This window comes from Falco cherrug, chromosome 10 (genome assembly GCF_023634085.1).
Source record: "Falco cherrug isolate bFalChe1 chromosome 10, bFalChe1.pri, whole genome shotgun sequence".
Lineage (NCBI taxonomy): Eukaryota > Metazoa > Chordata > Aves > Falconiformes > Falconidae > Falco > Falco cherrug.
The window spans coordinates 19,584,076-19,598,781 of NC_073706.1; the positions used below are offsets into that span (position 1 = coordinate 19,584,076).

Genomic DNA, 14,706 nt, shown 5'->3' on the forward strand with positions numbered 1-14,706 from the left:
TCCAACTTTGCTATTCTTGATTCCCAGGTAAACTAGACCCGTGGTGTTGCTGGTGTGGTTCCTAGGCACCGCTGGCCTGGTGAGGGTCTGTTCCACAGAGGGTGCCCAGTGCTTCCCCTTCAACCCCATGTGAAGCCTGCCCACCTCCAGCACCTCTGGTGCCCTCCCAACCACTGGTGAAATCTGGCTGTCCGACCTGGTCCTGTTCATTCGACAGGCCCTCACTGTTGTTTATGTCCAGTGGGTTCTCATGTCATGTCCAGTAGTTTTTCCTGGTCTGTTCAGTGAGTTTGAAGTCAGGCAAGGGACTAATCACCCTCCCACGTACCTTTTCTAAGATGAACTTCATGTCACAGGTGTCTTTGCACTGCTTTGTTTCTGCATGGCTAGGATTCATGTCCCTAGTTTTGTGTATTTAACAGGGAAACGGGCAATTCACATTTACTATTATCAAAGGAGTGAAATATATATCTCCAAAAGTAACTTTTCCTAAGTCTGGCACATAGGAAGAGCTTCCCCACAGGAATTCTTAGACAAAAGCTCCCCTTTTCTCTCCTGTTCCTAAGGGCTTCAGTTGATGTGTTACGGCCTGGTTTTGGTTCTACCAATGGATAAATATTTGTTAGTGGTGCTCTGTCATCTTAGATGACATATTCTATTTAAATCCAGAGCTGGGACTTGCAAATTTTGTTGTTTGTCTTTTAAAAATAGATGGGTTTTCTATATCAGCAAAGGGTCCTATAAAGATGTCACATAGAATTGATTGCATCAAGCTGTGTCTGACTGCTGAACATCATCCGAGGAATGGACATATGTAGCATTCATTTATTTGATCTTAAAACAGCATTGCTCATTAGTAATGTTAAACTTGGCTTCTGCAAACTCAGTCTACACTGCCAGTTGGAAATGTTCCTGCTTTCAAACACACTAGCCCAGATTTATTCTTAGCAAACATCTGTGGGGACCTGGATCTCCTCATTGCCTCATCGTTCCCTCTTGAAGATCTGCCAGAAGAACGTGAGGGATGCTTCTCAGGCTGAAAAATACAGCCTCTTATGGAGTGACACAAAACACCAAGGCTTTAGAGGGTGGCATGTGGGAAAGGAGTCCATGTGAGGCTTTGAGTATAATTAGTGGGTTTAAGGGTAAAATCAGACAGTATAGCTACTCCCTGACAGAGGAGAAAGCAAGCAGTGGCTGGCTATGTCCTGTAGCAATGACATGCACAAGCATCATCAGGGTCCTCATGATTGCTGTCTTCTTGTTGCTTTTAGTTTAAATGGTCAGCAGCCAAACGGAGACTGAAATTCAAGAATGTCCAAGTTTATTTTGTGTAGTGTGACACCTCTTTACCAGTTTGACTTCTAAAGGAAACAAGAACTTTTCCGAGGAGTTTCTTGAGAGCATCCTTCACCTCCATGTTCCGCAGGCTGTAGATGAGGGGGTTCAGCATGGGGATCACCATGGTGTACACAACAGATACCACTTTGTCCTGGTCCAGGGAGTAGCTAGAACTGGGACGGAGGTACATGAATATCATAGTCCCGTAAAAAACTGAGACTGATGTCAACTGTGGGGCACAGGTGGAGATAGCTTTGTGCCTGCCCTCTGACGAGCGGATCCTCAGGACAGCAGTAAGGATATAACCGTAAGAGACAACAATGAATACTAAAGTGCTGAGCGCAACCAAAGTACCAATGGTGAAAAGCATATGTTCGTTGACTGTAGTGCTGGAGCAGGAAAGTTTCAGGAGCGGAGGAATGTCACAGAAGAAGTGATTGATGACATTAGGGCCACAGAAGTGTAAACTGAACACTGAGCTGACAAGCACTATTTCATTCACAGCAGCTACTACATAGGATCCCACAGCCAGTTGGACACAAACCTTTTGAGACATGGCGGCCACGTAGAGCAGAGGGTTACAGATGGCCATGTACCGGTCATAGGCCATCGCAGCCAGCAGGTAACACTCGGTGATCATGCAGACTCCACAGAAGTACATCTGGGCTGCACACCCTGCCAGAGAGATGGCTTTCCTTTCATCAAAGAAGCTCACTAGCATTTTGGGAGAAACCGCTGAGGAATTACCTAGGTCTACCAGAGAGAGGTGGCAGAGGAAGTAGTACATGGGGGTGTGGAGTCGTGAGTCAAACCTGATTAATGCAATCATGCCGAGATTCCCCACCAATGAGGTGACACAGATAAGAAGGAGCAACACAAAGAGAATGACCTGCAGCTCATAAGTATCTGTGATTCCCAAGAGAATGAACTCATCAACAGTTGTCTTGTTTCCTCTAACCATTTCCTTAATGAACCTGAATTTTTAGGAGGGAGAAAAATCAAAGAACACAAGTCAGTTACAACTCTGGATAGAAGAATAAGCCATAACAATGCTAGGAACAAATGTCAGGCAGGAATGCAGTAGAAGAAAATTTGATGCTGCCTTATTTTAATGGAAACCTAGCTGTTAGCGTGCCAGAACTGGATACTTGACTCGATTCTCTTGAGAAGCTTGCTGTTATCTGTCCACTTAATGCTTCTGTAAGGAGAGTCTCAAAGAAGGATTACTTCTGTTCCTCTGCTGAGATTGTTCCAGGAAAGAGGAGAAACTTGTTATTCATTCTGGTATTTCTTAGTATTTCCTGCTTAGTTCTACTGTTAAATTCTCTCAAATGCTTATCTGTGTCCGTTGTGCCTAGGAGGAATGACAGGATGATTCTGGTTATCTGCTCTTTTGTTCTTTAAATAGTGGAGTAATAAATTGCTCTCAGCTTCTGAAAATGATGTCTAAGTTGGTCAGTGCAGTTCTGAGAAGTCTTCACAGAAAGATACCCCCAAATTTAAAAAATAAAATAAAATCCAAGTAGAAAAGCAGTTTATGTTAAAAAGCAGATGATAATTTCATTAAAGTTTATTTGCTGATTCCAAACGTAACAATTCAAAGGAGAAGACGGGGCAGTGTAGTCACAGACCTTGCCCTGTGTCCCTGAACCTGTCTGTGCTAAGGGCAGGAGGAAAGCCTATACGTCTGGCCTGGCAAAATCACACTTGTGGTTTTCCAACATGATGAAAGGAGTTCGTATAAACTGAAAGAAACAGGAGCTGATACTGAGGACAGAACCCATCCTGCCTAACATCACCTACTTCCTAGGGGGACAGCTGCATCTGAAGTAGCCATTCCAGGTTTCGTTTACAGCCACATTGAAAGGAAGCAGGCACTTTAAGGCAGAATTCACGTAAGCGACTTAAAATGTCTACTTACTTCGGGGTGAAATGAATCGCTTCTTAGAGGTGCCGGTTTCTCATCACTGCTTATAAAGAGCATGCAATGATTAGATAACCTGGAGAAGTCTGTCTCTGTAGGGGATAATACTTAGTCAGACAAATGAGACCAACAGACTTTATAGGTACGTTAAACAGCAGCGCGTCTGTGGCTGAAACAAAGGCAAGAACACTATAGCCTCACAATTACCTTTTCAGTTCTCTTGAAACATTGACTTCAAGAAAAATGCCTCTTCTTTTCAGATTGTGGTCTTGGTTTGACACTTCTGCTCAAAGGTCTGTAGAAAATGAGAACTGTTAATTGCAGGTGTATTAAATGCCTGAGCTTGCAAGGTGGAGCTTTTCACTGAAGCAACTGAATGATTGAAATATCTTTTAAGCTCCTGCTGTTTGCATTGTACTGAGATTAACTAAGAGTGCACTTCCAGTTACAGTGCTTCAGCTGCTTGGCAGCGCTTGCAGAGCCCAGCTGCTCGATTCCTAATAATTCTGTGTGCTACAGGAAATTCTAGACAAGTCAGTCAGACTATCGGTAGTGACCAGCACTACGGTCTGTGTGGCAAGTTGATGCTGTTAAATGATTCTTCTTTTGCTGTAACCCCACATTTCAGTGCTCAGCAAGCCAATATTAGAACTTCTGTGGATTTTGGTGGTTTGAGATTAAGACTTAAAGACGTTTAAGAATTTTAACACATGTTTAAGTCTTAAACCAACCCTGCCTCTGCTGTAACCACAGAGAACGGCTGAACTGCAGCTATCGCAGATCTGCCCCAGCTGAGGGCACAGACCTCTCGTGTGAAGTACTGACCTGAATGTCATTGCCACTCCAGTACAAGCTTTCAGGAGCAAGAGTCCAAAAGTCTCCACAAGTTAGGAAAAGAAGCCACATGGACATTCACAAGTATTTGTTCTCCTATTTTCTTTCCAAAATAATAAGAAGAAACCAGCTCAGGTCAAAACAATTTTCCTCTCTATGAACAATTTTTTTTTTTTTTTGGTAGGCTTTTAGCATTCCTTACGTGAAAATTCATTAAGTAATTTTTGACTGTTGTGTGTATGAGCATAAGACTGCAATGATGCTCATTCTGTGCCCAAGGTTTAAAGTATAGAGCAAGGATAGAGAATAAAACAGGGACACAATTAACAGTCTGTTAGATTTTATAATATTTCAGGTTATGCACAGGTTTCCTACCTTGGAAACTAACGTTAAAAATTATGCTTTCTTTTCCTCAGGAGCAAATGCTGCTACAAAGCTGGACACAAAATGGCATTTAGAGAAGCTCTGACTACCAGATCAAGCTGTCAGCACACTGCCCCTCCCCGCCTGCCATTCCCCACAGGTGAGATGGTTTGCACAGTCAAGGGGAATGGCAAGGTCTTCACAATCAACTTTAAGTGCCATTATGTGTCCCAGCGGCATCCCACTGAGTGATGCAATGGTTGCAGCCTGCTGCTGGTTTTGGTTCATTAATACAGAGCTCATTAGGGGAGAAAAATAACAATGAAAAAAACCATCCAGAACATAATGTTATAACTTACTTGACAATAAGTTGGCACTTTCTTTTTGTATTGTTTTTACACAGATGGCATTTTCTTTCTGGCCACAGGTCCTCTGAGTCACGGGGTCACACAAAGCAACAGGTTGCAGGACATTGCTGGCCTCATGAAATGTTCAGCCTTCATATGAGAGCTAGAAAGAGCTGACATGAAAGGAGGGTAAATCATTATTTCAGGTTTTTGCTGGCCCTCATGAAACTATACCAACCCATGCAAGCTGAATTCCAGTCTGCATTCTTCTCATTCAATCTAAAGGTAGTTTACGTCACTGGCTGTCTTCCGCCTTGGACCACTGAGATTTATTTTTACTGATTTACAGTCTGTAGTCAGCTGAGATGGCTGATCAGTGCTAGACACATAACTGGTCCCTGACAGCACTACTGGATCAGAAGGGAAGCAGTGTCCTCCTCAGATAAGCAATGTTCACAGTAGCCTGTACATAGTTGTTTGCACTCTGAATACTTTCTAGAACTTGAGTAATTATTTCTCTACGTGTATTACTGGAGCAGTCTAGAAGTTAAGCTTAGACAAGTAACTTTTAATTGTTTGAGTGACGAACCCCATACTAAGAATATCAAATGAAAGAGCAGAGATACGAACAACAATCCAAATGCAGTAATTTTCCCCTGTTGTCCTGGATGGGCTTTCCCAAGTCACTCCCCCCACAGCAGAGCATCCATACATCCCTGTCCTACATCATGGTTTATCCCAGGGGTCCTCAAACTTTTTAACCAGGGGGCCGGCACGTGGATGAAGTGGCAGGCAGTCATCTGCGGCTGCTTGGTTTCCCCCCCCCAACCCCCGGCGGGGGTTTCTGTAAATACTGGGGGCCCGACAGAGGACCCTGGGGGGCTGTATCCGGCCTGCGGGCCGTAGTTTGAGGACCCCTGCTTTAGCCTCTATCCAGAGTCTCAGAAGGTCCAAACACACCCATCCTTGGCTCCTGGAAGCCTCTGTGGAGTTTTTACATTGCTTCTCAGTTTTTTGAAGTGGGAAAAATAAGAATCAGTTCTGCTGCAGTGTTCTTTCCTTCCATGTGGTTGTTTTGCTCAGTGTTTAGGGTCTTGCCTCAGGGGTGAACCCATAGCTTCAAGCTGTGTTCTGGGCAAGTGCTGAGGGACAGGGCATGGAGATAGGAAAGGGTAGGATCCATTTTGTGTCATTTCAGCGGTATAGAACTGAGCTATACAAGCCTAACCTAGCTGTCTGTGCTTATTTTATAGCCCCTGTAGGGAGGAAGGGACCTGCAGAAAGCAGTACGCACAGGTTTCCTTAGAAACTTATTTTACGATGGGATGAGTTGTCCTTTGGAAGTGCCTATTTTTTGCCAACGATAGCTAAAAGAACCCAACTAACTTACTTGACTTAATAACTTTAAGATGCCTAAAATCAGTTAAGATGAATTTTCATGTGTTTTTAGGGTTCCTCTAACCTCTGGAGCCTTTGAGGTCTGGTGTTGTGCCCAATAGAAACTGCATGTTGTACAAAGTTGTCCTCATTCCATTTAGATGTTATTGGAGACCACTGGGAGGAATGTCTTGGGTTCAGATGAAATAAAACTAAGACCTTAAGTGGTTGCCCATGAACATATATACAGCCTCCATTCACACAGGAACTAGACAGAAGGAAGAAAAAGGCAAGCAATGCAAATAAAGCTTGTTAGTTGAAGAATAAAAATGTTGAAAGAGTTACCCAAGTTTCCTCACAGAAAAATACATCAGCTGCACATTTGTCAAGTTAAACAGCTGCTAGTGAAGAGCCGTTGAATTGAAAGCTTTTTTTAAATTGTGTCTGTCCACCTAGGCAGCTGCCAGATATTCTTTATTCACAGTCAATTCATATCACAACTCTCCCATGAAAATACAAGGATTAGCTCTTTTTTGTGTTTTTTTTTTTTAAACTAAAAAGACATTAAAGGAAGAGATTAACTACTGCTTATTATAAGTAGTAAAGTAACAAATTAAACTGCTTTAAATCTTCCTCTGGGTGTATAATTTATGTATTATATGGGGAACTTCAGCTAGCGAGAACCAACTACTTTTAATTTTACATGATCACAATCACGGTACTAAAGGTTCTAATGACTGCTGGAATTCCATTTTTGAAATTGCCGCAATCACTTTGAGATGCATTTGAAATTTTTTCAAAAAGCGATCGCTTCAGGGCCGCAGTGGCCTTGTATCTGTGGCTCCAGATCACAGGTTGGGACTCTGTTTTGTCAAAACCACCATCCTCATTTCAGCACTGTTTTGATGCTTTAAAAAAATTACTGTTTATGGGTTTCCAGCCAAAGGAAATATCAGAAGCATTTCCAAGAGTGTGTACTATATCTTTAGAGCCTGTTGTTTCATTGAAACGTTTCCACACCGAGACAACACCGGTAGCATTTTAATTGTTTGTTCTACTCTTCCCTTGAGAACATCGTGGTCTCCCGTGTCCAAAAGGAAGATATAAAATCTGTGACATTCCCCAAAAGAAACATTTCCCGCATCCAGGAAAAAACCCAAATATTTCTCTAGCAGGTAAGTCCCCTAATAAGAAAAATTTCCTTCCATTCAGGGAGTTGTGTAGCAATTATTCTAAGTCAGTTGCCTTGTTGACTGAATGGATTTCAAATGTGCTAAAGGAAAAGAGTTGCTGCATCACAATACCACAAAAGAAAAAATAAATACAAGCATATCTTTAAAAAGGGGGGAGGTTTGTGGTGGGTTTTTTTTTTTTTTTATTGCCCCTAGATTTTAATCTGAGAACTGAAATCTCTTGCAGGTATTCATCACAGACCACTGAATTGTTAGCAGCTGCTAGGATTTCTATGCCTTAATTTCCGAGCATGATCAACAGCTGAAAAAGTGAAGAAACAGCCACATGTGCGTTAACCATGGAATATTTTTCAGGGCAGAAAGGTTCTTTCTTACTTTCACCAGAAATCTCTCCAATTGCCTGTAACAAAATAAATATTACGTGGTCTCTGTTTAACTGGTCTTGGCTAAAACTAGAACACAATTGAATTTCTGTGGAACTTGTCAGCTTATTCTAGGAATCTAATGGGGGAACCTATGTCATCACCTGAGTCACCCCAGGCATTTTCTGGAGTAATTCAGAAAACATGTGAAAATTATTAAGATTATAGGATGTGCCAAGCCTTCACCAAGAATGAAGGATCTCGGAAAAAAAAGATCAAAGCTGTCTAAAATGAGATTCATCTCACTTGAAGGTAACCACCTAAAATTTTGTCAGTGAATTTATATTGGTCACCCAGGCTTCCTTTCTCATCAACAGACATGCACACAGCCAGGAGATGATGCATCACAGCTACCCGTCTGTAACGGTTATAGACAGAGCTGAAGACGATGCACTCAGATGAACCTTTAGAAAGCCAAATACAGGTGAGTTTTGTCACAACTGGAGTGCCTAGAAACCCTGTTGGGAACTCGAGCTCTCCTTTCTGAACCCCCAGACTCCACTGGAACCATCTAGTATCCTATCCTGAATGAATCAGCTTAGGGGTTTTTTTTCCCAGGAATCTGAAATGTTTCTGGTTTGTCTGTGCCTTTATCCACACAGAACTGATATTTACAGGATTTTTTAACTGACCTGTGTTGGCAGTCCTTTTATTAGATGTTCTTTTGTAATCCTTACATTTCCTATAAAGGTAAAGGTGGGCAAAGATATATCTGCCCCGCCTAGAATTTACACTGGCATCAGCAGAAACACATGTCTTAACTTTTACAAAATTAAGTTAAATTACTCACTTTTTCTGGAAAGGTAAAATTAATACCCAGAATTCATTTTCCAAGGGACTGATTCTAATTCAAATTCAGTTAATAGCTTCAGCCAAAAAAAGATATGTGGTGGAAAGTGCTTGGAAAATCTAAACATATTTATGTCTGAATGCTTAAAAACAATATTCATGGCTTTCTTTTCATCAATTGCTTAAGAATTAATCAGCCTCAGGAAAATATTTGCAAGAAATCCCAGAATGAGATGCAATATTTATTTTCATTTTAAACTCAATGATTTGTGTTTGTTCCAAACTGATTATGTCTTTTTGTCAAAAAAAAAAAAAAATAAATCTGGTTATGTTCCAGCATTTCAATCAATTTGTTCCAGTGTTCAATTTCGCCACTGCCTCAGAAAGATCGTTGTTAAGTGTGCCTGAACTCCTCACTCCACTGGTCACAGAGGTAAATGTGCAGCAGCTGTTAGACTCAATGTTTTTCCTCAAGTGCTATATCATACAAAGTTTCTTCTATACCTGCACTACGGTCTATCTCTTCAATAAAATCCCACCTGAGCTCCAATTTCACATATGTGAAAGGAATATACAGGAAGGAATTCCACAGCTAAAGTGTGTTTGTAAAGGTCTCTTTGCATGTCCTCCTAAGCTTTCCTTTCAATAGGCATCATCTAAGCCACTTGTTTCCCCCTCTGATACTGGGTGAGATGCTTATGTTTCCACTGCCTCTGTCTTGTAAGGGATGTAATGTGTTTGTGTGTTGCTTACTCGCTAGGACTGACCAATCCTGTGACAAATCTTAGGTGTATGAAGCCAAACACAAAGTAATGAAATGCCTGAAGAAAACCGCACCGCACTGACCGAGTTCGTTCTCTTGGGTTTCACGGATCGCCTAGAGGTGGAGATACCCCTCTTTGGGCTCTTCCTACTCATCTACGCCATCACTTTGGTGGGGAATGTTGGTCTCGTCATGCTTGTCCAACTCAATGCCAGCCTTCATACCCCCATGTACTATTTCCTAAGCAATTTATCTTTCTTAGACCTTAGCTGTTCATCTGCCATTGCTCCCAAGATGCTGGTAAACCTCTTAGCACAGCAGAAGACAGTTTCTTTAGTTGGCTGTGCAACACAGATGTTTCTCTTTGCTGCCTTCACTGACGCAGAGTGCCTCATTTTGGCTGTGATGGCCTATGACCGCTACATGGCCATATGTCACCCTCTCCTCTACACCATTGCCATGTCCCGCAGGGTCTGCACCTCCATGGTGGCTGGGGCTTATCTCAGCGGGGGTCTGACCTCACTGGTGCACACGTCTTTCACATTCACACTGTCGTTTTGTGGTTCCAACGTGATCAACCATTTCTTCTGTGATATTCCCCCGCTGCTAGAGATCTCCTGCTCCAACACACATCTCAATGAGGTTCTCCTCTTCACCCTGTGCGGCTTTATACAAACCAGCAGCTTCCTGACCATCGCCATCTCCTACGCCTGCATCCTCAGTACCATCCTGCGGATCCACGTGGCAGCTAGCAGGCACAAAGCCTTCTACACCTGCACCTCCCATCTGATGTCCATCGGGTTATTCTATGGCTCCCTCCTCTTCACATATTTACGGCCCAGCTCCAGCTACACACTGGACACGGACAAAGTGGTCTCTGCATTTTATACTGTTGTCTTTCCCATGCTGAACCCCCTGATTTATAGCCTGCGGAACAAAGAGGTGAAGGATGCCTTAAGGCGAACAGCAGAGAGAAGAGTGTTTTCTCAGTGATTTTCTTAGAAGTGGAAAGATACAGTGTGTTTCTGGTGCAATACGCAGTAAAAATACAAGTGATGGGAGCCACCTGTCTAAATGTCAGTGACTTGTTAGGAATGTCTGCACCTGAACTAGCTTCCCAGGTTCATTTGATAGTCACTGGAAAAAAGTAGTCAACTTAGAAGGTGGTTCACCTTATCATAAAACAGAAGCCCAGGCCAGGTGGATCCGATACCAAAAGGATCTCTTTCTCCTCACTGTCTGTGATGAGAGTCTATCCCTAATACAGAAGAAAATTGTATTTTTTCAGCTTACTATTGAGACAACTCTCAACCAAGATGTTTTAAAGAAAAGTCTGGTTTAGATGACTACTACATATGGGTGTGACTGAACGTATTAAATTTGGAAAAGAAGCCAGCACTGCCACACCCTCTGTAGAGAGGAATGTCATCTGCTCATGACACAGTTTATTGTATTTTTAGGACTGGACTTGTTCAGGTTTCACCTGGCATTCTTCCTGCCTGTTCTGCTCCCACCAGACATCTTTCATGCCTGTTCTCATCCTGTGTTCTCACCTTGAAGGTTTTACTACTTGTATACGTTTTCCATAATCTGTTTCTACCTGTATACCACAATCCCTTGTTTCTCTTCTCATGGCATAATTAGGTTTTTTATTTCTGCTTAATTGTGTTACAAAATGCTTGTTGACGGTTATGCTGTCAGCCATGTCGCAGTGTTACAAAACACATACATCGATGTCAAGATACACTTTTGTGGTACACTGGTGTCTGGATCCAGTATAAACAAATATTAATTATAACCTGCTTAATATACTGGTGCAGCGGGCTTCTGAGCAGCCTGGTCTAGTGGAAGGTGTCCCTGCCCATGGCAGAGGGTTTGGAACTAGATCATTTTGAGGTCCCTTCCAACCCGAACCATTCTATGATTCTGCTTAGGCTGCACAGCATTTCCTGTCATTTCAGTGCTGGATCCCTTTTTTGTTGGCTTTCCACTTGCTGGTGTCTGTAGGAGCCCGTCTAGCTGCCCTTGCCCATTTTCTGTCACTCTAATCTGCCGCTAAAAGACAGGTTTCCTAATCCCATCCTTTGCAAACCCAAGAAATGCTCCTGTGTTCCTTCTTGGGAGCCTGTTCCTGCACAGTGGTGGTGAAGGAGATGGGGAATGGCAGCTGCCCCCCTGCCAGGGGGCAAGATAAAAACGAGGAGCAGAACCTTCAAGACGAAAGTGCAGCAGTCAACAGCTTGAAGTCCAAGTGGCAGCCAGTTATGGGTGGCATCACTCAAGGAACACCACCAGGGCCCCAATCCTGTCTGCCATCAGCACCATCAGTTACCAACATGAAGGGCAGAAGGCACCTCAGCAAGTCTGCAGGTAATGGTAAACTGTGGGGGGAAGCAGTTCATAGCCATGAAGGCAGGATTAGTGTTCAGAGGTACTCATGATGAGCTGGAGGAATGGGCCAAGAGGAACCTCCTGAAGTTCAGTAAAGACAAGCAGCATGCCCTGCCCCTAAGGCAGGATAACCCCCAAGCATCACAACAGGTTGTGGACGCACCCCACCATATGGCACAGCTCAGCCAAAGCGCATTGGGATGCTGGATGACTCTCTGAGGACCCCTCCCAACCCAGGTGCTTTGGTGGTTCCTAATACAGTGTGGTCCTGAAGACCAACTTGACTTGGCCCTGAGTTGCTTCTTTTTCTTTCTTCCATGTGTCCCCACCAAAGAATACATAATCATGGCTTTTTTAAACAGTGACAATGGTAGTTTCTTACAGCGGCAACCTCAGAGGATGAAAATTTTGTGTGTGTGCCTGTTAGGTACATATGTCAGCAACAGCTTCTTTCTTATAAACCTGAAGATGCAATGTAACACTCCTGTTGTTCCCTCTGTGCCAAGAGCCCAAGGTCCAACCCTAAAAAGGCCCCACTATGTAACCATGGCTCAGGCTGCTGAAGAAACCAAGCCGCAGAAAGAGCCATGAGGTGGTCTGTGGGAAGCTGGAGTACGATGAGAGGCAGAGCTAGGAGCTCACAGAGTCAAAAGGGCAAATACCAGCACAGAAATTATTATAATCGCAAGAAAACAGGGAAATGGGCTGTCAGTCATCTGTGAACCGGTGCCATCAGTGTTGGTGTGGGATGTGGCGATGACAGCAGCGCGGCAGTGGTGCTCTTTGTCTCCGGGGAGGAGGAAGAGGCCGAGGCCTGCCCGGGCAGCAGAGACCCGTGTGTGCCACCAGAGGCCTGACCACGCAAATAGCTCCACCGGAGCTTGTTAAACCTTGGCTATGGCTGGTGTGCACGCACTGCTGCCATGTGCAGGCCGCCTGCCCCTCCGCGGCTCCCGGCACAGGGCACCGGGGCCTGGCTGTGTGCCAGCCGGTGCTGAGGCCCTCCACCTCGGAGCCCGGGGACCACCCAGCCCCGCAGCTGGCGGCTGCCCCGGCCGACTTTCCCCGCCTCTGCCGGGGGCTGCCCCCTCCCCGCCTACGCTCCCCAGCGTGCCGCGCGCGGCGCTTGGCGGCGCTGTGATGACATCATCACCCCGACACTGAGGCCTGATCCCCATGGCAACGCCGGGCCGGCCCTGCTGGGCCCGGGGTCCCCGCCGCGGTCCGAGAGCGGCAGCGCTGAGGGATGCCGGAAAATACCCCGCATGCCCCGCAGTAACGCCGAGGAAAGAACCGTACGCCAGGCGCACCGGTCAGCCGGTAACAGGGGGGCAGTGGGCGCCGCGCCGCCACGGACCACAACTCCCAGCATGCTCCGCGCGCCGCCCCGCTCACGGATTGGCTCCGCCGGCAGCGCCCCTTGGTGGCAGTGCGGTGGCAGCGCAGAGCGGGAGTCCCCCGGGGGCAGCAGGGCCAGGCCCGAGACCCCGCGGCTCCTCCGGCACGGCACGGCACGGCACGGCCTCCCGGGGCTTCGCTCGGCCTGCCCCTCGGCGCCACTGCTGTGTCCCGCTCCGTCCCGGGCCCCAGGCCTGGCCCGAGCTATACGCTGCTGTTGCCTGGAGGGAAGCCAAGCTGTGCCTGACCGGGTGGGTGGCCTGGTGACAGGGCCAGGTGCTGTGGTGGGTGCCTTCCCTGGCCTCCCCTTGCCTTCTCTGGGTTTCCTGGGCTTTCCCTGGCCTCTCCTGGCCTGCTGTCCCATGCCGTCCTTCACTGTCCCTTGCCACCTTTGTGCTTGCAGGTTGGGTGCTGGTTTCTTTTTCACGTGCCCACTGCCCGTGGGGGTGAGCGGGGTGAGCGGCAGGGCTGGAAGGAGGCGAAGGGTAGTTCGGTGCTGTACCCAGCCCTCCTCTCTCATTTACCAGTGCTTCCTTCCTGCCCCGCAGCGCACTGGCACACACACCAGAGGCCTAAAGCTTGTATGAGGACTTCTGTGGGCACCTGGCGCTGCCAGCTGAGTGTGTCCTTGGTATGGCTTTGCCCCACAGCTGCCGGGGTGTGCTCGCTTGCCGTAGTGGCAAGGTGAGGTGGTGGTGAGCTGGAGGAGCTCTGGGTCACTGGCTGGTGTGGGCTGGAGAGCAGGAAGGTGCCCTAATGTTACAGGCAGCCTTAGGCAGACAGCTGAGGTGGAAATGTCACTCAGATTGGTTCTGCTAAGGGAAAGAAAACCCAGATGAGTTATGACATGGTTGGACAGCTTGAGGAAGCAGAGCTAATGTATATGAAGACCAACAAAGTGGAAAGTACTTATAGGAAAACGAGTGTTTGTGCTTTACGATGACAGGATTAGGCAGGTGTGTTAGCTGCACAAGTGGTAATGACACTGGAAGGCACCACCGGCAGTCAGCAGCTTTCTGTTGGTTTTTTGCATTTTGGCGGGAAGGGGTTGAAATGAGAGGAGGAGGGGTGCTGGGAGTTGTGACCAACTTCTCAGCGTGCTAGGTGTTGACTGTAATCCTGGTGCTGTAAGCAAAATGGGAATGTTAACATTAAGTTTCTGAAATCTTCCTGGAAAGAGTTGTAAAGGACGGCATTCCTCCTAAGAGAGCTGAACTCTGAAAGTAAAGCTGAGTGCTGTAACCCTTCCCATATCCCCTGACTTGCAGTACAAACCAAGGACAATCTGCTGCTTTTCGAAGGTGAAAATAGATGCTTTTTAAAATTTGCTCTTGGCAAACGAATAGTGCCTTCCTTTCTTTGGTTATACACAGACATCAGACAGAACGCGCTGCCTGAAAATTAAATGCTATCTCATTCTGAAGAAGAAAAATGTGTAAAGGTCATGTGCTGGTCAGAAAGAGATTCTGTCTGATTCTCAAATCCAAGCCCTTAGGGTTTGGGTGCTTTCGTAGGTGGTGTTGCTCAATCCTGATACTCCCATCTATGAGGAAAGCAGAAACTG

At 45.7% G+C, this 14,706-nt stretch overlaps 2 protein-coding genes and 1 long non-coding RNA gene across 3 annotated transcripts; 2 read left to right on the plus strand and 1 right to left on the minus strand.

Annotated features, from left to right (window-relative positions):
- Positions 1–855: 855 nt before the first annotated feature.
- Positions 856–3,641, minus strand: LOC102050102 (olfactory receptor 1019-like). The gene is made up of 2 exons (XM_027804064.2): positions 3,473–3,641; positions 856–3,357 (listed from the first exon to the last, which is right to left on the minus strand). Exon 2 carries the CDS (start codon positions 2,300–2,302, stop codon positions 1,325–1,327), a length of 978 nt encoding a protein of 325 aa, XP_027659865.1. The 5' UTR covers positions 2,303–3,357; positions 3,473–3,641; the 3' UTR covers positions 856–1,324.
- A 2,572-nt stretch (positions 3,642–6,213) lies between these two features.
- LOC114015628 (uncharacterized) lies at positions 6,214–8,219 on the plus strand. Its single transcript, XR_003559661.2, has 3 exons — positions 6,214–7,361; positions 7,606–7,706; positions 8,119–8,219. It is a non-coding gene; the product is annotated as an uncharacterized LOC114015628 (long non-coding RNA).
- A 716-nt stretch (positions 8,220–8,935) lies between these two features.
- On the plus strand, positions 8,936–11,466 carry LOC102058596 (olfactory receptor 5AS1-like). Its single transcript, XM_055723064.1, has one exon. The coding sequence runs from the start codon at positions 9,408–9,410 to the stop codon at positions 10,344–10,346; it is 939 nt and encodes a 312-aa protein (XP_055579039.1). The 5' UTR covers positions 8,936–9,407; the 3' UTR covers positions 10,347–11,466.
- The last annotated feature ends 3,240 nt before the right edge of the window (positions 11,467–14,706 follow it).

What these genes read in the sequence shown, in the direction of transcription:
- LOC102050102 (XM_027804064.2), bottom strand. Translation starts at nt 2,302, where the DNA reads ATGGTTAGAGGAAACAAGACAACTGTTGATGAGTTCATTCTCTTGGGA.
- LOC102058596 (XM_055723064.1), top strand. Translation starts at nt 9,408, where the DNA reads ATGCCTGAAGAAAACCGCACCGCACTGACCGAGTTCGTTCTCTTGGGT.